Raw genomic sequence first — 27,933 nt, forward strand, 5'->3', positions numbered from 1 at the left:
AGTTGAAGTTTCACGTGTAGTTATACAACAATCAGCTCCAAGACGATAAACGATTGTTACAATTTGTGTTTTGTGCGTTGGAAAACGCAATATTACTATCAAGTTTGAGCATAAATTATCTTTTGCACTCCGTCGAAATAATTAAAAGCATTCCAGTTGATAAATACACGCGTACTTATTAGATATTACTACGGGACCGGCTCGACACGGCGGAGTCCGCGGGCTTATTGCGCAGCAACAGGTCTCTGCGACGGAGGTCACCGCGCCGACGTAATATTTTATTAAACGCGTGTAAATCGAGTAGTAACAACAATCGTAACCAGTAACTATAATAGTAATCGTAATAATCGTAATAATAATAATATTATTGTTATAGTTGGGGCCGTTCGTAACCGCGAATTATTGGCGTCGAAGCGACAAGGACGGTACGTGCTGTCGCGGATTGCGCAACGTGTTGTCCGCGTGTCTTTATCAAATGTTTATCATTATTATTATCGTCGTCATCATCACCGCATCATCGTAGCGATATTGCCGCGGACGTTTTGCGTTTTGTCGCCGCGCAACATTCCGTAGTACGTACGCTCGCGCGCTAGCAGGTGGTCGCCCGTCAACCGTTCTCCGCGTACGCGTACCGTCCGTCCGTTCGTTCACGCGACAACCCGCCCGGTACAGCGCTCGGATCACGTTTTCAACTCGTTCGCGACTCGCGACTCGTTTGTTCCAACTCGGTAACGACACGTAACTGCTGTTCCGGGATATCGGCACAAGGGGGCTCTATTCTCGTACCGGGCCGTTTTAACGTCCACGCGATCGCAACTGTCGCACGCCCGTCTGTCCTCGCTTCGCGGCTCCTGCGCCGGTCCACGTAGGCCGAGTGTGCGCGATCCACCATCAGGCGCCCATGGCGGCCCCCTCGACGACGTCGCTGCCCGTGGACGTCGCTGCCGCGCTGGGCAAGTCCAGCGATGGCCGCTGCAGCGAGGACCCGCCCGACATCGAGGCGAGTATGTCGCGCCGACCGTCTCTACGCACGCATGTGTGCGTGGACCGCACCGCCGCGTGCGCGGCATCCGCGTACCGTGTGATCTCCGGCTTCGTCGCGGGGCACGGTCGAATCGCACTCTTCCCGTCGAACTGCGCTCGGGCTCGAAAAAAGGGATTTAAACGAATACATCACGAGTTATGCGGATGGCGTTAAACGTTCAGAAAACACTCGTTTCCCTTCCCACTTACATGCTTACAATGACTGACAATAATTCGGTGATTGTTGGCTTGGTTAAAAACGATTTTTTTTTTTACGTACCATTACCTATGTTGATGTACCTTTTTTAAATCTTAAAATCGATAAATAATATATAGTTTAATCAGAGCTCAAGGTGTAGATGAGCTGGGCACTTGCCTAGAACGATACTTTAGTAGGGGCGGCACTTGTCGAATAAGACTCGTACATTTTTTTTTATTTCTATCGATATCCGAAATCAGTTCTTGAATTCATAAATATAAAAACAAGTTGATAAAATTATACCTCAATACTTATTTGATATTAAGAATTATATTGACTTAACTTGTAACTTATGCAACAGTTGAGAGAAGTTTAGTAACTTAAAATATTAAAAAATGATTTACGATCAAATACGTCTCAATCGTTTTACTGTGAGCGAAATCTCTGAACAATTAGACATAAACTTATACAGAGATTTGTTTCACTAAAAGTAAGAAAAGTTAATTTTTAATAAAATTAAGTTTGTTTTATTTTATTAATATTATTATAATAATAATTTATTTGAATTTTTAAGATTATGACAAAAGTTTAGTTATTTGTTAGGTTAAAAGTGAAATTATTTTTTATATAACTTAATAAATTTGGCGATAAAATCAAAAATATACAAAAATATTCCGATAGTTCCAACACTACTTGTTATTTCTTTAAAATAAAAATATTTAAATATTTTTCGTATAGGTACGTTACATAAAAATTGAGAAAAGAGTGATGTTAAAATTAGAGCTGAACATTTAAGCTGGCTCCGAGTATAATTAATAATATAAATAATTAAATATTTGTCATATATTTTTATCATTGTTCTAATTTTTTTTTCATCTCATTTCAATTGTTTTTTGTAGTGATTAAAAAACTAAGTTGAAAAACTCTAATCTGGTAATAGGCTTTTGAGCATATAAGTTAATATATTTTTTTCAATATCATTTATTTCTTTCTGGTACCATGTTGTTGAAGGTCTTATGTCAGTATTCTAAAAGTATATATTTGTAATTTTGCTGTAGCGTTCGTATACGTTAGATACGAAATATTTTTAACGATCTTATAAAGGCATTTTTTTTTAAAACGTGTACAGTGGAAACAGAACATGTTTCGTGTATAAGTCTTGTACACGAAAAATGTTCACCTATGTCCAACAACATGATTACAACTATTTTTGTGTACGTAGACGTGAACGTTCATAGTGAAAACCCGCTTATACGAGAAGTTTTATTTCCTCTTTTAAAAGAGTGCAGTTTTACTACTTTTTACTTTTTTCAATCCTAGTGCAATTTGTTATTTTTTTTTTTTTTTTGTGATAATAAATTCAATTCGACCATCCCGGGCGTTACAGCTGATACTATTACCGGAAAACGCTAATGTATTCATATTGTGTTTCAACGTGTATAGAAACAAGACCGTAATAACGGGTGTTTAAAAAAATAAATAAAAATTATCCGCTTTGTAACACCGCGTTTGGGTGCGGATACCATTAGTAAATTAGGTTACGTATCTTTCTCAAAAGCGACGGTAAAACTCAAATCACTTCAAGTAGGTTGCAAGAAAACCGTCTGCTGTGCGATTCCAATACCTACTAACTTTGTCGGAATAATAATATTAGAATAAATAATATTGCGCAATTTTTTTTTTTTTTTCGTTAACTTCATTTGATTTGTGTTTTGGAAATTTCCCCCCCCCCCCCCTCGTTAAAGCAATTAATCGTCAAGAAAACCAATCAATTACCATCCCGTCACGTCTTCGTCCATTTTTTTCTATCGTACGAATAAAACACTAAACAAATAATACGATTACTACGGGACTGGCTCGGTGTCGAATGACAATAACGATGAGGGTCTTGTATATAACAATAGAATGGATGATGAAACAAACGAATCGAAGTCGATAAATGCCGACTTCGGGAAGAGAGAACATCGGTATTTTTTTATTCTTGATCATATGTTAATGCGCCTACAGTGCATTATAAAAATATGTATAGTTTGACCCTTCGAGTTTTTTCATTTACCGCCGACCGTGGGCCGCAATGATTAACGGTTAGAAAAAATGTTGTTGTGTTATTATTATTATAGTACGCGCGATGCGAGCGTAATGCAAATAAGGAACAAAGACGTGCGTTTTATTTAACATGTTCTTCGCGTACTTTTTTCGTCGAAATATTTTTCAGCTATGGCGTTAACATCATTAATCGTGTATCAATATTGACCATATAGTCAACAGACGGTGGCATCAGCCTTCAACAATTGTCATACGATGTTCATTATTTTCGAATCATTCAAACACAAATGATCATAACGCATTAGGTTTCCCCATGCATTCGATCATCAATTAAGTGAAACACTCGTATTGTTTCGCTTAAGTAAATATTTTTATCACTATTATCAATTATTATTATATTGATCGAAACGTCGACCGTCAATTGCATGGCCAATAAGATCTGTTGGATTTCTAAAACTTATTTTCGTATACTAAATTCGCATGAACAATATTATGGCAACCTAAAGTAATATTCCATGTAAGTTCATCGACGAGTCTTTAACGACCGAGTTGTCGAAATGAACACAAAATTATCTTCGTTCCCCTTGCAAAAATCTTCAAAGGTCAACAAAAGCAGTATTTGAACAGCTGTGTCACATTCGGTCCGGGGATTAGCTTTATTTATGTTCGGGTGCAATATTAATGGCATGTGATTGTTAAGGGGACGCGGTCGGCTGCTATGCGGTTGACTGTCACAATCGTTCTGCGTTCACTTCGTTCTCGGACACTTAACATATTAAATTGAATCACAGAAAACAAAAATTGAATATAAGTTCAAGTAGTAGTTTTCGAGTAAATATAAAAAAAGTAACTCATAAAAATTTAATTATTAAAAACCGATAAATTATTACAAATACAAGAGATAATGTTTTGATTATTGTATTCGCTATTTTAAAACTACATGTGTTTATAATACGTTTAAGTTTAATGTTTACGACAAAATGAGTTGAAGAACTTTGTTAGCTTTATTCTATACGTGCACTGAATAGGTCATGTAATATACGTGATAAAAATGGCAACATAGAATCGACCACGTCAATGTATTTTGTAAAATGTTAGATAATATTCTATGTTGATTTAAACGAAAACAAGATTTTTTCACGTACATTGATTATTACGAATCAGATAAATTATCACAATGTGATAAGTCATATAATAGTTCAACGGGAAGAGATAAGCGACACCTCGAATTTTTTAACCTGTACAAATAAATTTACGATTTTTATTACATTTTTCTTAAATTTTTCGTATGTTTATATAATATTATCACGATAAATACTTAATGATTACTGTTGTAGAAAAAGATTATAGATGACTTATAAGAATTGATACACTTTTGATGACAACTTATAAGACTTACATATTTGGAATTATTCGTGAAGTGGTTGTGCATTTCTGATGTCAATTTATCTTCAAATATTGTGTGTGATGTCGGTTTTCTGTATTGGATTACTGCTTGGCTTTTTACGGAAAAGTCGTAGTAAAAAATTATTACAAAAACTACAAAACGTTTAACTTCAAATAAAGTTTTATGTATCTTTTTAAGCCATGATGCCAAATGTGTTTCTGGTTAATCCGATCCTTCACCCCGTTTATACGCGACTGTTGTGTGTGTGTGTGTGTGTGTGTGTGTATCTGCGGTCATCGCAACGATGTCCTATGTAAGAATAATACCAGTAACATTTATCATAAGTCATTTACTATTTTGAATATTGTTGTCATTGAACTTCAGTCAACCGACGATAAGTATTATCATAACAATAGCGATAAAACGCTCTATTGTCAGTAATCGTTTATCGATAACTTTAATAATAACAAATATTTATAATAACAAAACTCTAAAAATGTTCGGCTTGTTCAGGAAACTTTCTGAAAACTATCTTTCATATCTTGTTCAGGCAATAACAAAAACAAAAAAATAAAAATCAGCTAAATCAGTTAAGCCGTTCTCAAGTGATGCTCTTATATACATTGAGCAATTTATTTTTATTTATATATATACATAGTGGCACTGGTAGTGGCGTTAAACTAAGTAAAAAAAAAAAAACGTAGTAGCCATAAACAAATATTAATAAGAAGCTAGAATTGTACCATGGAAAAATCGTGCTAATTTGTATAATCCATCGGCTAGCTCTATAGGGCAAACGGCTGAACATATAAGTTCGTACAAGGTATCAATCGATAAAAAATGTTGTGCATACGAGAACAAGGAAACTCACAACCATATTGGTTTAATGGCCTAAAAGTTACAATCAAAAATGTTCAAGTACTCTTAGGTCCAATTTTTCGTATGCAACGAAAATATGGTAAAATGTAATATGGCCCTCGGATCAGCCACTTATCCATCACACTATTTTCGTTCCTGCGGCGATACCGGATGATCTACGGACGATTGACGACTGCACTGATTTTTTAAAAAAAATAGCTGATATCATACCAAAAACACTTTATTATAACTTCGCGTTAAAAAAAAGCTAAGTTTAAAAAATTCAATGTGACATTGAAGTGACATAACTAAATCTGATATAACATTTAATTTAATTTAGTTTGATCATTATTAAACATTTAAAAGGCGTGATATAATTTGGAAACTAAGTAAAATGCGATCGTTTAACATTACAAATACTTATAACAGACAATAAGATTAATTGTAAAGTTAAACACGTAATCAATATATTGTTTACATGGCAGGTCGTTAAAGTAAAATTTAACTTCACAATTAATCTTATTTGTCATCATAGGTATTTGTAATATTTAAAATAAGCATTTTACTTTGTTCCTGTTTTTTATCACGTACCTATATTAAAGGTTTAATTATTAATAAATGTAATATCATTATTTGAATTTTTTTAAAATTGGCTTTTTTTGCAGACGAAATTACAACGAAGTGTTTTTGGTATGATATATATTATACTAAACATTCATATTTATTATGTATAACTATGAATTAAGTTATTGAAAACATTATAGAATTAATTATAGTTAACTACAACAGTCTAGATCATATGATTAAATTATGAAAAAAAAACGATTTTTTTTTTCAAAATTACAATTGTTAGGTTTTTAAACACTGTCATGTAATAATTTTGGCATTTGTCGATTTTTTTTTCTACCAACAGGAGTTGCTCCGGTTGAACCCGAAACCGTTGGCCGGCTGCCAGTGGTCGACTTCAGTCAACGGGTCTAGAAAAGGAGTAGGACCGACGGTTTCTGCTGGATCCGGACTGGCTAGGGCCCGGGCTACGGTTAAGCCATCCGTTGCCACGGTCCAAGACCGACATCACTACAAGCGTAACTCGTCATACGCTGAAGTAAGCACATTTTTTGCGAATCATTCTGCTGGCCAGTGGTGGAACTAGATTCTTGGAGGCCCGTGTAAAAAATTTTCGTGGCAAATTTCTAAGACAGAATTTTAAAAAAAAAACTAAGAATTTTGTTTTTCTCACGTAACATTATTATTCTTTAATATATATATATTTATATATGTTACCGGTAATATGGATAATCCGGTATTTTGCAAAATGCCTAGGCATTATATAAAATTCCAAAAATCACTCGGCAATATACATAATACGAGCTTATTCTAGGTATTATGTATAATGCCGATCGTGGAGTAGGCAATATGAAGAAAAAAAAAACAAAATTGGGCATCGCCTAACCTAATTGACGACTTTACTTATCGTTTATCATAAATGTGCGTTCACGATTTAATGCAACAAATATTAACATTCTTTTACTACTATTATAATAATAATGAGATACAATATTGAACATACTAATAATTTTATTACAATATCGTTATTTTTCTCGTCGTTTTGGTGTTGCAACTATGTATACGATTTATATGAAGTCAAATTTTTATAACAAACTACAAAATTTTTTTTTTTAAATTTGGTCACTAATACTAGTTTTTTATCTGATGAACAGTATAATGAGTTGATAAAAATTCAATCCACAAGAATTGGCCAAGGATTTTTAAAATGTGTTTGTAAGTCCGTGTCAAAATAAAAAGTGTATTTTCCTTAAAAATAACATTTTGTGCACTTCAAAATATCACTTTTCTACAACATGATATAATAAGTGAATAGTAGTTTAAGTAAAATATTTATATAATAGTAATAATATAATAATAGGGGATTCATGGGATTCATAAAATGGATACCATCCGATTTTAACCTCACCCCTCCTATTAAAGCCCTTTATTTTGCTCTCTAGTACGGTCTCAGCTTGAGTACGGATCAGTCTTATAGGGCTCCCACGCTGCCTCAGACTCCGCCACCATTGAGCGAGTACAAAGGCGTTTTCTATTCTACACCGGTTATGTACTAGGTATTCTTCACCCCTTACACGATTATTCTCCAGTTCTCCGTTAACTTAGCCTACTAACTCTGGCTGATAGAAAATTAAATAGCAACTTTAAGTTCCTTCAAAATCTTATTGGTGGTATTTCTGATGCTCCATCACTCCTCTCCCTTATAAACTTTCGCGTCCCTTCTTGTCCTACCCGTTCTACTGCTCCGTTTTCTATTCCTAAACGATTTACTAATTATAGTCAGAATAACCCGATAGACAGACTAATGCGTCTAGCTAATAACCACTCTTCATTTTTATTATAATTCACCCACCTAATTCTGTTTCACTTTTACTGACTCTATATATATTATATATACTATTAGACTATACTATACTAAATCCAACTACTGTACTTTGGGCCTAGCCCGTATTTAATTTATAAATAAATAATAGATAAAAATTAAATTTTGTCTGTAATATGAGTAATAATGTATAATAATTATAAGAATCTTAATGTAATACAACATATAATTAAATGTTTTGTACTTTGCCTAAAAAAAAAAAAAAATTGGCATTTAAGTAAAGTCGTTGGTAATAGGCGATGCCCAATAATTGTTTGTTTTCTTCATATTGCCTACTCCACGATTGGCATTACACATAATGCCTAGATATTTTATAAAATACCTAGGTTACAAGTAAAATAATATTGAAAATCATATGTTTTATTTGCACTGCCTGAAATGGATCAGCAATTTGCATAATGCCTAGGCATTTTGCAAAATACTTGAATTATCCATATTGCCAGTAACACATATACGAGTATATATATATCTATATATAAAAATCTTGTGTCACACTATATATTGTGTTTGTGACCATACTCTTCCGAAACGGCTGGATCGATTTTAATGAAATTACGTATACACATTTGGTAGGTCTGCAAATAGGTTCTTATACGTTTTTTATATTCTTAAGTGCTATTGTTTAATAAATCGTAGTTTAATTTAATAATTTTTGTCGGGTTAGCTAGTTATATTATATATTATTACTTTTTTTCTAGGATATTTTATTTAAATCGAATAAATGCATAAATACCTACCTATCTTCATATTATACTAAGATCTAATAACTAATTGATCATGCTAGATTACTATTATTCTGAACCTCCATAACTAATTATACAATGGTTCACTTGCAAAAATAAATGGAAAGCTAAAAACTAAAAATAAACTTTATGAGGTTTTTAGTTAAATTTTTTAAATTTTAATGTTCATAATTTTCTAAGTTAAATCGTTTGAGGCCCCTTTTATGCCGAGGCCCGTGTGAAATCACATCTTTATCTATATGTAGCTCCGCCACTGCTGGCTGTAATGCTGTACACGTTACATGTGTATTATATTATTACCGTTTCGCATATACTCGTAATATGTACATACCAGACAAAGAGACGAGCAACTTTTTCAACACTTTAACGAAAAGTTGCAAGGACATAATTAAATTTTACGCGTTCACTTAGCCGAACGTACAGGTTTCGGTCTAATTTTTAGCACACGACTCGCTATTAACGGACCACAGTTGAGTAATAGATGATAGATAGATGATAGTAATAGATATGATTGAAAATACAGTATTTTAAATACCGAAAACGGTAGTTTTTATAAATATTATGCATTGTGACGTTATGTGAACATTTGATAATTTTTGTTTTCGTATCCGCGGCTAAGGACACCAAAGGTACAGTGGACGGTTGTGCCAGTGGCCTGTGGAACCGGTGGTGGACCGATGTCAAGCCCAGCACACTGCGTGACGGCGAAAGAGCGGCTGTGCGCGAAGCCCGCCGCTGTCTCAAATGCGCTCATGCGCCGTGCCAACTGTCGTGTCCCACGTCGATCGACGTCAAATCGTTCATCACCAGCATCGCAAATCAGGTACGATTACGAATTATGTTTGGTCATATTTTTCTTTCGGATTTGGTCGGAATCGCGTATAATTGGATGCGTATAATTAATAGTTGCGAACTCGCACCAATCGGTAACTTATAACGACGACGAGCACTTCTGCACCAGCCTCATTATCCCATTCATATGTCCATGAAATAATATGTTTCAATAGATCATCGGAACTCGATAAGAACGCAAAAAAACAAAATATCGAATACGCCTAAACGTCGAAAAAATAAGTAAATCAGTTGAGTAAACTAACGGTTTTTCGTTGTCCAACAGCATTTATAAAATATCGTGTACTTATTTTGTCTATACGATTTTGATTCTGTTTTCTGTTAACTTCATAACGACTGAAACGAACAAGTATTATATTTTATGTAACAAAGTATAATACCTTATAAATGAGGTTGGAAATTAATAAGAAAAAAAAATTGGGACCTTGGATTGAAGAAAGATGTTTATATTCGTATGAACTTGAATTTGACAGTGATACTATCATATTTGAATGTCGTTATGTGCTTCAATAAAATTTAAATCAAATCTCACATGTTCACATTATTTACTCCGTCATTATTCATAGTATTTGTATACGATTATAATTATATTATGTTCATACTATTATATAACAAATTGTAATCTCGAAAAAAAAACAAACGATTAATATAAATAACTTTGATTCTTTTTAAAACAATTATACTGTATTTTGTTATTCGAACTAAATTACGATAATTTTATAAAACAATAATAGCAATGTTCAGTTCGTTGTATACACTGTTCAAATAAAACTAATAGTATTTCATATTAATTACTTAAAATTAATTTAAGTATTATTATTATTATTAGCATTAGTAGTAAGAATGAATCATAATACTTTTTACTTCAAGTACAATGTAAACATAATATTGACGACTTAAATAACATGTTTTCAAAAGTAAGATAGAAACAGGGCCGATTTAGGAATTTGAGACCAGAGGGCAACAATAAAAAACGCATCATTATACCAAATACAAATGTCTGCGGGTTGAAAAAATCTTTCTGAAGACAAATGAAGAACAATTCGTTGCTGGTATATACAAAATTATTCCAAGTGCAATGTCAACATAAGGATACATTATTTGTAAATCTTTAGATCTATCGACAGTACTCGGCCGTTACCGAGTATTTGTGTGTGTGTGTGTGTGTCGTAGTGCTCTGCATGGTCCGGTCTTAATCAGTCCGGTCCTAAAATATAAAAATTATTGAATCGTCGGTTTGGTCTGGTTCAATAATTTTTAGGAGTAGTTTGGTCCAGTCCTCAGATCAAATGCGTTATTTTTAGTCCGGTTCGGTTTCAAAAAAATAATATGAAAATCAGTTCGGTCCCATTCATGGTAATTAAAATCTAAATACAAATATTGTATTTAAATAAATAAAACGAAAAAACCTACAACTTTAGGTATATATTTATTTATAAAGTCGAGTAGCCGGTCCAGTGTAATATTAAACGCATCATATGGTACGGTCTTGGCTAATACAGACTGAAGGGATCAGTACATTTGCCAGACACCCTAATTATCCGACACCATTTGCCCGACACTACACTTGCCCGACACTAGATTTACTCGACACTACGTTTGCCCAACATTACATTTGCTCGACAGTCTCAAATTATATTATAATTTATTATAAATATGTGTGAAAAATTATTAAAAATTTCAATAAAATATTATATTATACCTATTATGTTATTTACAAATTAATGTTAAATTTTAAAATTATGCAATTAATAATTGTGTCAAAAATTAATAATAACACAAACATTATACTACTTACAATTTAATGTTATGAACGATTTTTATGAATATATCTCGAATAGCGGTAAAATACGATTGAGAACGGAACGACTGAAAACATTATTTTTGGTAACACGATTGAGAACTTAATAATATAATATACTATACTATACTTAATACTTAGAACCTTTTCACATAGAACGATAATATCCATGATAAAATATTCGTCTGATTTAGTATTTTTTTTAATTATTGTATATTAATAAATAACAATAATAATAAAATATTGTATATCAGTATTACGTACAGTAAAAATATGTAAAATATATTGTCGGGCCTCGAGTAAATGTTGCGTCGGGCAAACGTAGTGTCAGGAAAATGTAGTGTCGGGCAAACGTAGTATCGGGCAAATTAAGTGTTGGGCATTCGAGTGTCGGTCCAATATATCAGACCCCAGACTGAACCTTAAGGACTGGTCCATAAACGGTCCAAAATGTTTTAAGATCGTATCGACAGTTCGATCCACGGTCTAAGTGTGGTCCGGTCCGACTTCGTTCCCCTGGTGAAATTTGAAGTCCGGTCTGGTCCTTAAAATAACGGACCATGCAGAGCATTTGTGTGTCGTGACGTCGTGATTGGCCATATATATATTTTTTTTGAGATACATTTTTTATTTTGTAAAAAAGTTTCACTTCAAAAATATTAGATCATTAAATATTGAAAATATAAAAAAATTATCCGCCCTCTTATATTCAGCTGCCCGAGGCAACAGCACCCTGTAGCTTTCCCCTAAATACGGCCCTGGATAGAAACATTATATGTATACGTAATTATCAGAATTTTTTTTTTGAATTTTATTTAATTTGTTTTGTCAATGAACGATTTCAAAAATTGATTAAGATATTGATTACGTATTTTAAGCTAAAAAGTTAATATAAAAAACTATTAAATTCAACTATAAATAATGGAGTTATTGATTAATTAAAGTAAATTAAATCACTCGAATTATATGATCTTGGTTCGAGTTGAATTACATTTGTTAATTGGGAAAGTTTATAATCAATTTCTAAAATCAAGGCTTGTAGATAAAATATTATTTCCACATATTTCAATTGTAGCTAGATCGATTTAAATAGTCGCCGAGATTAATTGTTATTCTCTATCCTAACCTACCCGTATGAAATTAAACGCCGTATATATGTATACGGGTAGTTTAACACGACCGACGCGTAGATGAAATCATTAAGAGAACGCCACACCCGCGTGTGTTGTCTCCGTCTGACATGCGTACAACATATAAAAATTTGCGTTCAATGATTCAAATGTAGTGATGTTAGCTTTATTATTAGAGTAAACTAATCTATAATCAAACTTTAAGGGAAGAACATTATCTGTATTTGATGGTCGGTTTTTTCCGACATTTTAGTTTTCAAGCGTGTTATGAGTATGTAAAATACAGTATTTAAAAAAACATCATAACTCGCTAAGAAATTAAAATTTCGGAAAAAATCGACCAACAAAACACAGATTATGTTCTTCCCTTAAAGTTTGATTATAGGTCAGTTAACTCTATACACTCAATATACTAAAGCTAACATCACTAAATTTGAATCACTGAATGCAAATTTGCTATGTTGTACGTATGTCAGACAGAGACAACACATGTGGGTGTGACGTCCTCTTAAAGGGAACACTGATCAAACGCTAATTACGCAGCGATCGATTTCGAAGTGACGCAGGACGCGTCGATCGGTTGACGCGGCATATTTTTTATATTGTTCTATAATCGCTATGCATATGGATTGTTCTACAGAATTATTACGGAGCCGCCAAGACTATTTTGTCGGACAACCCGGTGGGCCTGTCGTGCGGCATGGTGTGCCCGACGAGCGAGCTGTGCGCCGGCTCCTGCAATCTGGCCGGCACCGACGGCGGTCCCATCAACATCGGAGGTCTGCAGCAGTTTTGCTTAGAAGTATGTGCACAATTCCCCCTCCCCTCCCGTACATCAAGATGATAAACAATTACTGAAAAGCGATAATTCTTTCGCTACTGACCCGACTATTACTTTTGGTGACCAGTTTTTAATTATACATAAACGATTAGACGTTAAACAGGAAAATCATAACGTTTTCCTCGAACTGTTGTTATCGCTTTCGTCTCTCTCCGTCTCATTCTTCTAATCGTTTTCCATACCCTTCTCATTAAGACTGTTAATTTGCGCGTAAACGCTTCGTAAGATCGCGTCTCATATTTTTATCGTCCATAACATAAATATTGTTTTCGCTATTCAATTTTCTCTTTTAGTCGGAAATCTATTTGGTGTCCGTTCAATAGTTATTTCTAATTATTTTTACAGACGAGTATTTTTCGTTCAGACTATCAATGTAATTTATTGTGTTACTATATTCAGAACCATGCCTAGACCTTTTTTCAGGTGGGGGGAGGTAAATTTTTTTACTGCCATGTATTTCAAATTTATTTGACCGGATAATAATTTTGGTAATAATTAATTTTGTAATACTAGATAGATCGACAATGGAATATATAAATAACTCTGGCAAATGTTAATGATATTAAATTTAAATTGTATACAAATATTAAGGAATACTTTTTTACGTTAAAATTTCGAGGAGAAATGTCGTATTTGCTTACAATAAAACAATAGTTGATGTTTGTTGAAGGTGTTTATGGAGATGGCCGTTCCGCCTTCGGAGGTGTTGTCGGACAGCGACGACGAGAGCAGCGACGAAAACGAGCACGGAGATCGACAGGCTTTGAAAGCTCGAGGTCAGAGCAAAATGGCCCCGATAGCCGTGGTGGGTGCTGGTCCTGCAGGGCTGACTTGCGCCACATACCTGACACGACTTGGATACCGAAACGTTACGGTCTATGAGTCGGGCGAGTACGCGGGTGGCCTTAGGTACGTACCAACACCACCACCTATTATACTGTTAATTTCAAGTGTACACTTGTAACATGCCTTCGGTTACTGGGCGTTAAGAATGTTAAATCACTAAGTGCTAAGTCTGAGACAAGTTCAGCAAATAAACTTGTAAAGTATACCTTCTATGGTATTGATGATAATTTATTTTAACACTTAGAAAAAAATCAACAGTTACAATTATCATAATGACTGATATAAGTAGAGCTTCCGCATTGAATAGCTGGACACGTCTGAATTTGGTGTTGATTCGCAGGCCTTTTATATGTTGATAAGTGATCTCTTTTTGGCGCGCTCCTTATTCAATTACGTGTTTTTGATTGATTACAATTGTTTATAGTTATTACTTGTTACAATTAATATTAATTACATTTCATATTTCATTATATTTAACAAAACACGCGTCTATTTCTAATTTTTCTGGAATTATCTTAAATTGCAAGTATACACTTTTTTTTATTAGATTACGCTCGTGCGTTTACAATATGTGTTTTTAGTAATTGATTTAATTAATTAAAAGAATACCAAGAACAAGGTTGTTTACATATGGTACAACAAGTTTAACAATTCGTAGTTTTTTATAAGATAGGGCTTAAAAGTCTACACTATGATTTTCTCTGTAATTTGAATATAGAAAAGAGCATATTATAATGTTGTTTTTATGTTACATAATAATTTATGTTTATTAAGTAATAAACAGCATATTACACACTGTGTAAGTCTATGGTTCGCTTGAAATTTTTTTGAAATTTCAAATGTTTGTTTATAAATATTAATAATAATAATATGAGTGATTTAACTGCTTGATTATAAAACAATGAATATTTCAATTATTTTTATACAAATAGCAAGGTATCTAAAAGTTGCGAGTATGATGTCTCTGTTGTTCAGAGTTATAGTTTTATTAAAATATTATTGTTACCTCGTTCTCGTGCAACATATACGAGAAAGTTAAACACATCCTTGAAATCACTCGATTGTTTACCCATTACGTTACAGTGCCTCAGAGATACCAGAGTATCGGTTACCGTGGAAGGCCGTCCGCTGGGAAATCGAGCAGATGGTGGAATACGGTCGCGGCGGAGTTCGGCTGGATTACGGACGTCGGCTATATTCCGCAAAAGCCCCTGGTGGTAGACCCGGCGATTTTACACTAAAAGTATGTAAATTATTACTATTAATAAAGCATCGCTATAATGCACGTTTACAGTAGTGCAAACTACCAGCTTTTGAACTTTTAACTTCAAAGTGACCTTTCTTAAAAATTTAACCCAAAACGAACGAGTGTACCACATATTTTTTTAGTCCTTTACCGTGCGCAGAACCAATGTAGTTTTCTATTACGTCGACACCGGTCGAACCTCTATTGCTTCGCTATTTAAATATATTTTCATTTATTCACTAATTTATCGAAAAACGAATTGCAGCAGTGACAGTATATTTTCTACATGACCTCATCGCAACGGTCGATGTTAAGTAGTAACTCGGCAAACATAAATTGTTCCTCATATCACTGACCGGCATAGATGACGCTTAAAAACTTTCGTGCCTTAACGTTCTAGACGTAGGTCTGAATACATTCGATTCCCAAACGATCCACAGTGCCGGCGTGGCGGTGCTGTCGTGTCGAACAACTGTACGGAGACACCAATTGATTATTATAATTCGAAATCAACATACACGTGTCATTTCGGTTGAACCAATCGATCGCTGCGACAGTCTAACACAGTCTAACACAGTTTAACACATTTTGTAGTTGTAAAAACCGGACAGATTGAATTATATTACACGTATAAAGTAATTGACGCGCATACACTTATCAGTCAACATCAAAACAAACCATGATTGACTTTGATCGGTCTGGTTCTGATTTCGCTCCGAGTGAAATAGAGAAGACAAAAGTCAGCGGTTTGTTACACGAAATGTTATTTTCGTGTCGATTGCAGACATCTTAATTTTTTACTGTATTATTTTCCGCACGTTTTTTATTGACATTTATTTCACCGTTCAACGAAAAAAAAAAAACGCCATGAGACCGATACGATAATATTTGTCTTCGTCAGGACCAGTGGCGGATCGGCTGAAGGATTGGTTTTTTTTTCTCCAGGATCTGATCGACCGGCCGGACGGGGCGCAGGCCGTTATGGTGTCCGTCGGACTGCCGGAGCCACAGCTTCCGGCCGATCTATTCCACGACGTCGGGGCCGACGGCACGGCCGCGGACGCTGAACGGCTGGGAGTGTACACGTCCAAGTGGCTGTTGCGCCGGGCCTCGGGCTACGCTAAGAGGTTGCCCGCGGCCGATGAACACCTGCAGCCGGGTGGGTGTTGTGGCGGCCGCAGCGGCTGTGGCTCGCCGTCGCGACCGTCCGTCGCGGTGGTGCCGCCGGATTTCCGGGGCAAGACCGTGCTGGTGTTGGGCGCCGGCGACACGGCCATGGACTGCGCGACGGCCGCGCTCAGATGCGGCGCGCGCCGGGTGCGCGTGGTGTTCCGGCGGGGCACGCCGGACGTGAGGGCCGTGCCGGAGGAGCTGGAGGGGGTCATGCGTGAGCGTTGCGAACTCGTGCCGCATTCACAGCCGGTGCGGTTCCTGTTCCGCGGCGCCGGCGCCGGTGCCGCTGCCGGTCGCGTGCGGGCCGTGCAGTTCCGCAGGACGGACGTGGACGACCTGGACACTCCGGACTCTCAGGACGACGAACATCGATCGGCCGACGAAGACCTGTTCGTGTTGCGCGCCGACTGCGTCGTGTCCGCGTTCGGGTCGCGGCTGCCGCCGGAAGGTGAGTTTCGCCCGGGAACACCCGATAAAATGTGTTTATCATATTTTTATCGACGGTTTGTTATGTTCGTCGTCAACGATATCGTGCGTAAGGAATGCACGAGTAGTTGATGTACGTACTATAATTGTGCCGGGTAGTCGTAGAAACTTTTCGGTTTCGAAAATAGTTTAACGTTTTTTAATAATTCATATATGTTGCGTAATAGTGAAGTCATTAAAGCCTAGGACGGATTTAGGTATGTGGTGGTCCCTGGATGGAACGCACTCTGGGGAGACCCTTTTACATAAATGAGAAAATACATTTTTCTGCTTATTAAATTACAATAATTATCATATTTATTAGTGGTAACAACTTATTATTTTATATAATAATTATATATTTATAATATATATATTTATTAATAATAATTTTATATAATTACATATATTATTAGTTAGATAAAAATTAAATTTCAAACGTTCAAATAAAGTTCTATAAATTATTTAATTGCATATATAAATAGAATAATTTTGTTTGTAATCTAATAAGAATATCATGAAATTTTGATGGTCTTTTAGCTGAAGCCAGCTCAGCTCTCTTCTAAATCCGGCCCTGATTAATGCTATTGCCCAACACATATGATGCGCAGTCAAAGAAACTATAAATATTGATATAATTTTTATCTTTGCTGTTTAAATATTAATATATAATAAATAAACAAATAGTTTATATAAATTAATCAATTATAAGAACTTAGTCTAAAGTGTTTTTATAACTGTAAAGAATGATCGGTTTCGAAATAAAAATGCATCATCAGGTATACACAAAGTTAATAAAATTGTGACTGAATATGAAAAATTTAAATATTCATACGCAACTCATAGTTGCGATTTTATTTTATTTTTTTCTTATTCGGTCGCAATTTTATTAAGTCTATTTATACCAGATATAATAATAAGTATATTTACGAATATAATAATACTCCGGACAAAACTTTTATTTATTTACTTGTACACATATACTCGTATGTACACATACATTATTTGTTTATTTATTTATATATTTTAATTTATGAATACGATTGTTAACCATAATGGTTAGTGGCCAAGGCCCCCCCCACTAATTTAGATAATACCTAATTTTTATTGCATTTATTTTCATTTTATTAAGCAGTCTTGGAGGCCGATAAAGAGGACTGATAACTGATAAGTTGACACAAAATTGTTCGTCAGTTTTAATATCACTAGGTATTCGGTATTTGGTTTATTTGTTTTAATTATGGTTGTAGATTCATATCATATCAACTCTATGGTCCATATACAATTATTGTGGTTTTAATTGATAAAGTCATAGTGATGACCACGGTTTAAGATATATTTCTATCTAAAGCCATGGTGATGACAGTCGTTTTATTACAGTCGTTTTATTACAGAATAGATTAAATTTAATCTATTATGTGGTTTTATGCTTTTATGATAATATTGTTGTTATTTTTTTAAAAAGTCAACAATCTGACATTGTTGAAGATATAATTAAGCTTTTCTGCATAGAACTACGGCGTGTTCAATTTTTATTTGACGATAATGATCAAGGAGTCATAATTATTTATTATTAATTATTTTTTTCATTTTATATTATACAGGCTTAATTATAACAACAACATTATATATATTTATATATACATGTATATACTTATTATATTATAGTAAATAAATCTTTTTTTTTTACTATGTGATAAAAAACAGAATTTATGGTAAGTATATTATTTTTTCGCTGTCCCCCCCCCCCCCCCCGAGAAAAATTTCTGCGGGCGGCCTTGTAACCATTTATTAATTTTTAATTTTAATTTTTATTTTTATTATTTTATCGTTGAAATATTATTGTCACTGTTAAAAATTAAATAAGAAGTTATTCGTGTATCGAAAATTAACTCGTGCGGGAGTCCCATATTTTACATCCTACATAAACGTTAAACGTTTCACTGGAACTTACGTGCTGCAACTGACAGTTTGAAGAAAACTTTTTTATTTGCTAAATAATTATCGCCAAGGGTCGCCGATAGCATACGTATCGAGAAACTAACTATTCTATAGAACAGCCTGGCCGCCGATTTAATATATGAAAATTAAAATAATCTTGGCGGCCAACTCCGTGCCGTGATATTCGATAGTGAAAACCCATGTTTTGCGCGCGCATCGCTCCTCACAGGTTCTGTATCGTAACGCCGTTGTCGTTTCAGTGGCAGACGCGTTAGCCCCGTACGCCCGAGTGGACCAGCGCACGGGACGGGTGTGCGTGGACCCGCAGACCGGCCGCTGTGAGTGGTGGACGGATGCTGACGGCGCGGACAAAAACGCGCAGGAGCTGCGGCCTCGGCCACCGGTGTGGTGCGGTGGTGACGCGTCCTACGCAACGGGACCCGGCGCCGACCCTTCGCAGACCACGGTGGAATCGGCCAACGACGGCAAGACGGCCGCGTATCACATACATCAATACTTACAGGTGAGCCTGCGCGCACAATTTACCCGGCGAAGTTCGCTTGTTGTCAGCACGTTATAAATGATTACCGGGCGAACCGGGTACACAAGTCGAGTACGTCCGCAAAAGCGAACGAAACAATTTCGAACGATTTCGCCATTCGATACGATCGAGTTGAAGATCATTCGACAGCGACGCAATAGAATGGAACATAATCGTACGTAAGCACCAGGGCCGTATTTAGGAATTTGACACTAGGGAACAACAATAAAAAACGCTTCATTATACCAAACACAAATTTCTGCGGGTTGAAAAAAATCTTTCTGAAGAACAATTCGTTGCTGGTGTACACAAAAATATTCCAAGTGCAATGTTAACATAAGGATAGATTGTTTGTAAATCTTTGGATCTATCGACAGTACTCGACCGTTACTGAGTATGTGTATGAGTGTGCCGCGATTGGCGATACATATTTTCTTTTGAGATACTCTTTTTATTTTTTAAAGAAGTTTCACTTCAAAAATATTAGATCATTAAATATTGAAAATATAAAAAATTAGCCATCCTCTCATATTCAGCCGCCCGGGGCAACAGCACCTTGTAGAGCTTCCCCCTAAATACGATCCTGGTAAGCACACTTTTTTAACAGTCGAACAGTCGATCAGCTCGAGGCGTCCCGTTCGCAACCATTTTTGTCGGATTGCACTTGGGTCGTAAAACCATTTCAAATGCAATGGTATCATTTGAATCGTCCCGCAGGAACTGTACGGTTACCGGACGGAAAAGACGGCATCGGTTCCGCGACCGCTGTTGCCGGGATTCCGGACGGCCATCGACGACGTAGACCTGTCTGTCCGGATGTGCGGATTGCATTTCTTGAACCCCTTCGGATTGGCCTCGGCACCACCCACGACGAGCGCCGCGATGATCCGTCGCGCGTTCCAGGCCGGGTGGGCGTTCGCCGTCACCAAAACGTTCGGGTTGGACAAGGACCTGGTGACGAACGTGTCTCCGCGCATCGTTGCACTAGGCGGCCACGGCGTGGGACAGACGACGGCAACGGGACACGGCGCTATCGGAGTCGCGGATCCCGAAGTGGCCAAGGCCGCGTTTTTGAACATCGAACTAATTTCGGAGAAGACGGCCGCGTACTGGTTGCGCTCCATCCGAGAGTTGAAGCACGACTTTCCACGGCACGTGAGTACATTATCATATCATCGAACGGTGTCAAACGTTATTTTTCTGACTTAGAAATCAAAAACGCACCTCCCTACCCTCTACGAAATTCGTACCTATTTTTCGTTGTCATATCACTGATGACAACTTCACATTAAAATCATTATTAATATAGAAAAATTATATTTAAATACTATTGAAAAATGACAAATAACTAGTTCTAATGTTCACACACATACATTATCAGTATACATTTTATTCTATATATTAATTATCGTAATATATTGTATTCGTATTATATTTAATATAATACGGATACAATATATTTTTGTTGAAAAGTTGTTGGATTTTTTTTATATATATTTGCAACGCGTTATACCAGAGAAAAACTTATGTAAAATAACGTCCATTACATTTTCGTACGTGTACGTTTTACGTTATGTTTACAGTGAAAATTGTAATGATATTACGTAACGCATTACTATAAAAGTAATTGCGCAGCGCGTTACTTTCCATTACGTTACTACTATAGACGTGTTTACCTGAGAGGTTAGGTTGGCATTGCCTCTTTCCCATCCCGGGAGCTTATGCCACTAACATAATCATTCCGGGACTAAAAAAGTCGTGTGGTCCGCACTCAGTATTGACAGTATCAGTAAAGTACAATACAGCAGTATTATACATGTATATCTATTTTAGTTTTAAATGTATTTATATTTTTTTGACAAACCAATGGTCATACGTTTTGCTCTTAATTAAAAAAAATAGATCATGCGATTTAAAAATTTGTTATGCTCTCCTCGGCCACCAGTCTGAACACGTCTATATGGTTAATACTATCCAACACTGCATCTTCATGTGCTGAATTCTAGATTGCTCCTGTTCTAGATATTAATCGCCAGTATTATGTGCGCGTACAGCGAGTCCGATTGGACGTCATTGGCAAAATTGGCGTGTGACGCGGGCGCCGACGCGTTGGAGCTGAACCTGAGTTGTCCACATGGCATGGGCGAGTCCGGCATGGGTCTGGCGTGCGGTCAGGTACGTATGTTGGTGAGGCAACATACGGTCGCGTTCGTTCCGTCCAGCAATCGGTGGTGGATTTAACTGTTCGCGTCGGTCGGCAAACTCACTAAGAATACACTGTGATCTGTATAAGGAACCCGTTTACAATACTTCGCGTACCTAACCTCCACTCTCTGCAAAGCTAATTAAAGCTCTGTAAAGCCATTAACTTCACGTGATTTTCCGTGCGGACAATCTATCCGCGAATCAACCGAAAGAACGACGTCCTTCTTTCGTTTTGTACGATTCGTCGTGTATACCAGGAACGGGCAACTAAAAGTAGCTGGTTGGCCAATTTTTAGAATTTTAAAATCTAGCGGGCCGGAGTTAAGAAAGCAAAAATGAAAAAAACTCATCAAAATTGACAACTTTTACGACTGGACCAATACAATAAGTGTCTAATACCATTAGCTATAATAATTACATCGATATGAATGTGCATTATATTTAGACATTATACGATTAACTGGAATTGACTGGTTCAATATTAAAGAAAATTATAATATTTACATTTTACGTTAAAATGTTACGAAGTGATTTGAAAAATATAGCACGGGCCAGATAAAAAAACGTACGCGGGCCGTTAGTTGTCCATCCCTGGTATATACTATCGTCGTGCGACCGTTTAAAATATTTATTAACAATATACGATTTTAAGAGGACCCCAAGTGACGCCAGGACCCGCAAGTGCTGTCTTCGTCTTACAAACGTACAACACGTAAAGTTAGCGATAAGTTGTTCGAATGTTGTCTAGTTAGAGTTAATACTAAAGTAAATATATCTATAGCAATTGAACGAACAGGAAAGAATATCATCTGTGTTCTATTGGTCGATTTTTTATGATATTTTGATTTCCAAGCGGTTTATGAGTATAATATCACAATCTTTAAAAAACTTAAAACTACATTTGAACTGCAAAGTAAACATTTGTAACGTTATGTGTTTGTAAGACGGAGACACACTTGCAGGTGTGGCGTTCTCTTAAACAGCGTTTTATTTAAATTGTGGTGACGTATGTACCGAAAACACAATATAACGTTTCTCGCGGAAAAAATTGGAAACATGTCGAAATCTGCCGAGCACAGTATTGCAATGATCACAATACCACGCACGATTCCTAGAGTAAAACAAAAATATAAGACAATGCGATCATTTGCCGATCACTAGCACGAATTGCGGGGCCCCGTGCGAAAGAGTTTAAATAAAACCGTATGTGACAATTATTGTTAACGATAATATTACAAGAATCGTATGCGTCATGTCCAATAACTAGTATTTTTACAAACATATTACATTAATACTTTTCTCCAGAATATTACAAGATTATTATTTCAATTGTGAAACGAAAAACATAATATTATTACCTATTGAAAATGTTATATTTTTTGTATTATCATACTTGGTAATTCGTTTTTCTGTAGCGAGATCCGCTCCCGCGGGGCCCTGTGCAGGTGCGCCGGTTGCACTGCCATTGCGCTGGCCTTTGGGACACACGACTGTGGGCGCCGGCCGTATTAATGTCGATTTGACCTTTTCGCGTCTTACTGCAAACATGCACTTGAAAATATGTTCGTGTACAGGATCCAGTGTTGGTGGAGAACATTTCACGGTGGGTGAAACGGGTGGCGGTGCGTTCGGTTGGCGACGGCGGTACAGCGAACACGCCAGTGCCGGTGTTCATCAAGATCACGCCCAATGTGACGGACGTAGTGACCGTGGGCCGGGCGGCCGTTCGGCTGGGTGGTGCCGACGGGTTGACTGCGGTGAACACGGTGTCGGCCCTGGGATCTTTGGACGTGATCAGCGGCGCGGGACGGCCGTGGCCCGGAGTGGGTCAAGCTCCGGGAGTGGCGAGGTCCACGTACGGCGGCATGTCGGGCTCGGCGGTCCGACCGATGGGCCTGCGGGCCGTGTCGGCTTTGGCCCGTGCATTGGGCCCGGACAAGGCGAACGGCGGCGATGGTGGCCCACCCGTACAGATAATGGCCACGGGGGGCGTGGACAGTGCGGCGGTTGCGCTCCAGTACCTGTACTGCGGTGCCAAAGTCGTGCAAGTATGTACAATAATCTGTTCGCTTAGCATTCGGCGTTTCCATCAAAACGTAAGGCGTTGGATTGCAACGGAATCCCAGAGCCGTATTTAAAATTTTGCCACCCATGGACAACAACTATAACTTATGTCTCAATAAAATATTCTTAAATAGATTTAAATTTCATAAGCTACTAAATAATATAAATTATTCTACAGTATTACTTTTATTTTTCATATAATTTTCATAAATAGCTTTCCATTGAAAAGGCGAAAAGACCGAATTTTCTTATTTAGAATCACCGTTACAATTTTTTCGCCCATCTAAATATATTAAGAGGGCTAGTGCCTCCTCGAACTACCCTTTAAATACGGCTCTCACGAAATTCGACATGATGTTCTTTAACGAACGTGGAATTGTATTACATTTTTAAAATATTTAACTAAATCAGGGCTGTCGTCAAGGGGTGGGGGACTATGGAAACATTTCGCCTTAGGCCCTAGTCTAAGAAAATTAAAAAGGGGCTATTTAAAGTTTAGATTGATTTGAAATATTCGGCGTTACCCATTAGAGATTACTGATATTAATATATTATTTCTAAACTATTTTTCTTTAAGAAATATTAATAAATTGGATTAAACAAAAATAACATGAACTCTAATTGAAGCGCTATTATAAACGTTAAATTTTAAATTATTCTAATTTCTAAATTCTTATAACTGTTATTTATTATGGTTTTTGCGGTGAATTTGAAGAATGACATAATTGTATTCAAATTTATGAAGAAATTCGTCATCGCAAGTGTCGACGCGACAACATCCGAGCTCTTATTTCCTATGGCTGTTTAAAAATTATCTTAGAAAATTAAATTAAATTATAATTAATTGAGGTAACTGGTAATACAATGTTGAGAAGTTATTAGAAATGTAATCAATTGCATCGGTGCATTTAAACGAACTTGATAGATTGATCTTTGGAAAACTATATTTACCAAAATGTTGCAATCTTGGCGTGTTCTTTTTTACATCATATTTCTATATTATTGTGATGAACGAAGGGGCCCCCAATCAATTCGTCCCGGACCCTAAGAATCCTTAAGACGGCTCTGAACTGAAAGTAATACATAATACGACAAAAATAATTTCCTGCGATCCACGATTCGGACTTAGTTTTCATGAAAGGCGCATTGTACGCGATTATACGAAACGCGCAACGTTTCGTTTCAAATCCAAATAACACCCCGGTCGCATTACGACGCATTTCGTATACAGGTGTGCAGCGCTATCCAGAACCAGGACTTCACGGTCGTCCAGGACTACATCACCGGGCTGAAAGCGTTGCTGTACATGAACGGCGGTGGTGGCGGTAAACGGCAACCGGTGCAGCGTCGTCCTACTGCCGCGCTGGTCAAAGACATGATCGACCTGTCCGACGATTATGATTTAGTGACTTCGTCGACAGCGGCGGCGGATCGGTGCGGTAACGCCAAGCCCAAGTTCGGCCCGTACTTGAGAAGCCGACGTCGCTCGGAGGCGTCCGAGGCGGCGTCCGAGATGGTCAGCACGATGCGAGGCGCCAGGTCTGGGCGAGCGGCCGCGATGCCAGAAACGGCACGGGGAACGGTAGCACCAGGAATTGATGACCACGCGGAAGGGACGGCCGTCGAACGGGCCGTGGGACGTGCACTGACAGCGGTCGGCGCGTACAAATCGCTCGACAATCGCGCGCAAGTCGTGGCGTTGGTCAACGAGGTCAGTTAACGAGTTTTCGCTGAGAATGCTCGTACTGGTGTGAATCAGAACAGGATTCCCGGTCGGTCAATATCTTACGCAATCGTCGAAATCTTGGTCTAATAACCTCCTCTATGGTGATCATCTATATGTACAAACGCGATTTTTTCTCATTAAAATAAATTTCCGGAAAATCTGTAAACGTAGCCAACGTGGACCATTCCCCCTCCTCCCCGAATTATTCAAAACATCATGTAGATCTCGGAAGTGAACATAGACTTTTATAAAATTCAAAAGTCCACGTTTCCGTTATAAAAATCGTTCTTCTCGAAAGCGGGCGATGCCAGTCGTAGAGTATTTTACATGGTGGGTAAACAGATCGTACTGTTTTCGTTGAAAAATCGTTGTCCCTCCAAACGACTCGTTCGGGCCATCGGTTATTGAACGTTGCCTAAAACAATCGACTTTGCACTACGACGGAGTTTTTACCAATTGACCATTCAGTCGTAATGCAGTCCGCGGGGTTGCAGACCGACCGGATCGCTGTTAAAAAACCCACGCCGTTTTACGATTAACTAGCATTCACGAAAACGTGATAATAACAATAATAATAATAATAATGATAATAATGTCGGCTCGTGTACAGGACTCCTGCGTCAACTGCGGCAAGTGTTACATGGCATGCAACGATTCAGGTTATCAAGCGATCGCGATGGACCCGCTGACACACACCGTCCGCGTTCAGCCGGACTCGTGCACCGGATGCACGCTGTGCCTGACGGTGTGCCCGATCCCCGGTTGCATAAGGTACGTTATTCGCCGGTGAAAGTAGTGTTCAGTGACCGCAAGTACACGAGTGCCTTCAGCATCCCTTTCAAGACCGTTGTGCTGTAGAGGGTGCAAAACATTATTTTTTTCTCTAGATCCGAATAGTGAATTTTTTCGATTACCAATAAAATAAACAGATTAATATACTTAGATTACCATTTACATCAGTTCGTGGATTAATAGCATTCATTAGGTTACCTCGAGGGTTTAAAAAGAGCAATGCTGTATTTCAAAGAGTATTGAACGAAGCTTTTTCTTTATATCTATACAAATCCATAATAATTTATATAAACGATCTAGCACTAATAAACTTAAAGAAAGCTTTAATAAGGTATGTTATTCGCCGGTGTAGGTTATGTTCAGTGACCGCACGTACACGTGCGCGTTCGGTACCGCTTCCGAAGCAAGTTTCCGTATCAAACCGACGTGGAATGCGACGCGAAAAAAAATTTTAACTTATTTAATTATAAAAGTTTTTTACCATTTTGACTGTACATAACATCCATTGTAATTACTATTTTATTATTATTTTACAAAATATTACTGACTCTAACGATGGACGCAGAAAACACACTGTTTACACAGCGTATTTTTATACGTTATCGTATGTTCGAGAATCTTCGATACGATCCCAAAAAGTACCAAAAAATGCTATATATAATACGTCAAAATCTCAGGTGTTTGTATAAGTATAAATTTGTACAGCAGTAGATAAAATGTTTATTATGAATACACAGTACTGTATATAATGTATATAATGAATAATGAAACAGATAAAATTAATATTATGAAATACGAATACAATGCACATTACACCAGCTCGATAATAATAGAACGTTATATTATGTATGTGACAAACTATTTTTAAGTATTTGGCGTTTTTATCATGTTGCTTTAATCTCTGTTCAAAATAGGTCTTTATAGGAGTTTACTCCATGATTTATTGACAGGTAAAAAGGTCATTCGTATGGGAGTTTACGCGCAGATTTATTTTGTGATGAATAAACTGTCAGTGACTTTAGAAGAGACGTTTTTATGTTTTGATGATATACTGACTTTGAAATAACTGAACTTTAGACTGTGGAAAATTTATGAGTTACCCCCCCTCCCAATGACGCCACTGAGCATCAGATATTTATAATGCTCGGTGATGTCATACATATCATTGTACATATCAGATATTTAAATTATGTATAATCATAAAACGTCTGATTGCAATATTATGTTTTATTTTTTAAACGTTTTTCTTATTTTTTAAGTACAGTTTATTTTACATAAAGCTCTCTCTCCTACAGAATTTTGACCCTGTTTGTGCTTAAGGACAATGGTTTTAATAATGATTTTTTGTTCGCAGTATGGTCGAGAAGACAGTGCCGCACGTGATAAACCGTGGTCTGGGCCATCGACAGACGTTGTCTACGTACGCATGTCCCAGCGATCGCGAGTAGTGCTTCTGTGTCGAACGGGACGACCGACTGGCGTATGGAGGGATAGCATTCACGCCGAAAACATACTACCGCTATCGAGAGCTTTTACATTTATTATTTATTGTTTCACGTACAAATATTTTTTTCGTCGTTGTTTGATATCACTGGTATTATATAT

The 27,933-nt window shown here is 36.9% G+C and overlaps 1 protein-coding gene across 2 annotated transcripts; it reads left to right on the forward strand.

Annotated features, from left to right (window-relative positions):
- Positions 1-384: 384 nt before the first annotated feature.
- Positions 385-27,933, forward strand: LOC112686565 (dihydropyrimidine dehydrogenase [NADP(+)]). 2 transcript variants are annotated; one of them, XM_025558915.1, is made up of 14 exons: positions 385-1,004; positions 6,427-6,618; positions 9,325-9,528; positions 13,129-13,290; positions 14,000-14,238; positions 15,259-15,418; positions 16,367-17,042; positions 19,261-19,523; positions 20,259-20,696; positions 21,564-21,716; positions 23,321-23,794; positions 25,042-25,521; positions 26,147-26,307; positions 27,683-27,933. In XM_025558915.1, the coding sequence occupies exons 1-14, from the start codon at positions 966-968 to the stop codon at positions 27,774-27,776; spliced, it is 3,735 nt and encodes a 1,244-aa protein (XP_025414700.1). In that variant the 5' UTR covers positions 385-965; the 3' UTR covers positions 27,777-27,933. The 2 variants fall into 2 exon arrangements, with proteins under 2 accessions (XP_025414700.1, XP_025414699.1); XM_025558914.1 differs by having other exon boundaries at positions 385-1,000.

Source organism: Sipha flava, unplaced genomic scaffold (genome assembly GCF_003268045.1).
Source record: "Sipha flava isolate LNK unplaced genomic scaffold, YSA_version1 314_pilon_pilon, whole genome shotgun sequence".
Lineage (NCBI taxonomy): Eukaryota > Metazoa > Arthropoda > Insecta > Hemiptera > Aphididae > Sipha > Sipha flava.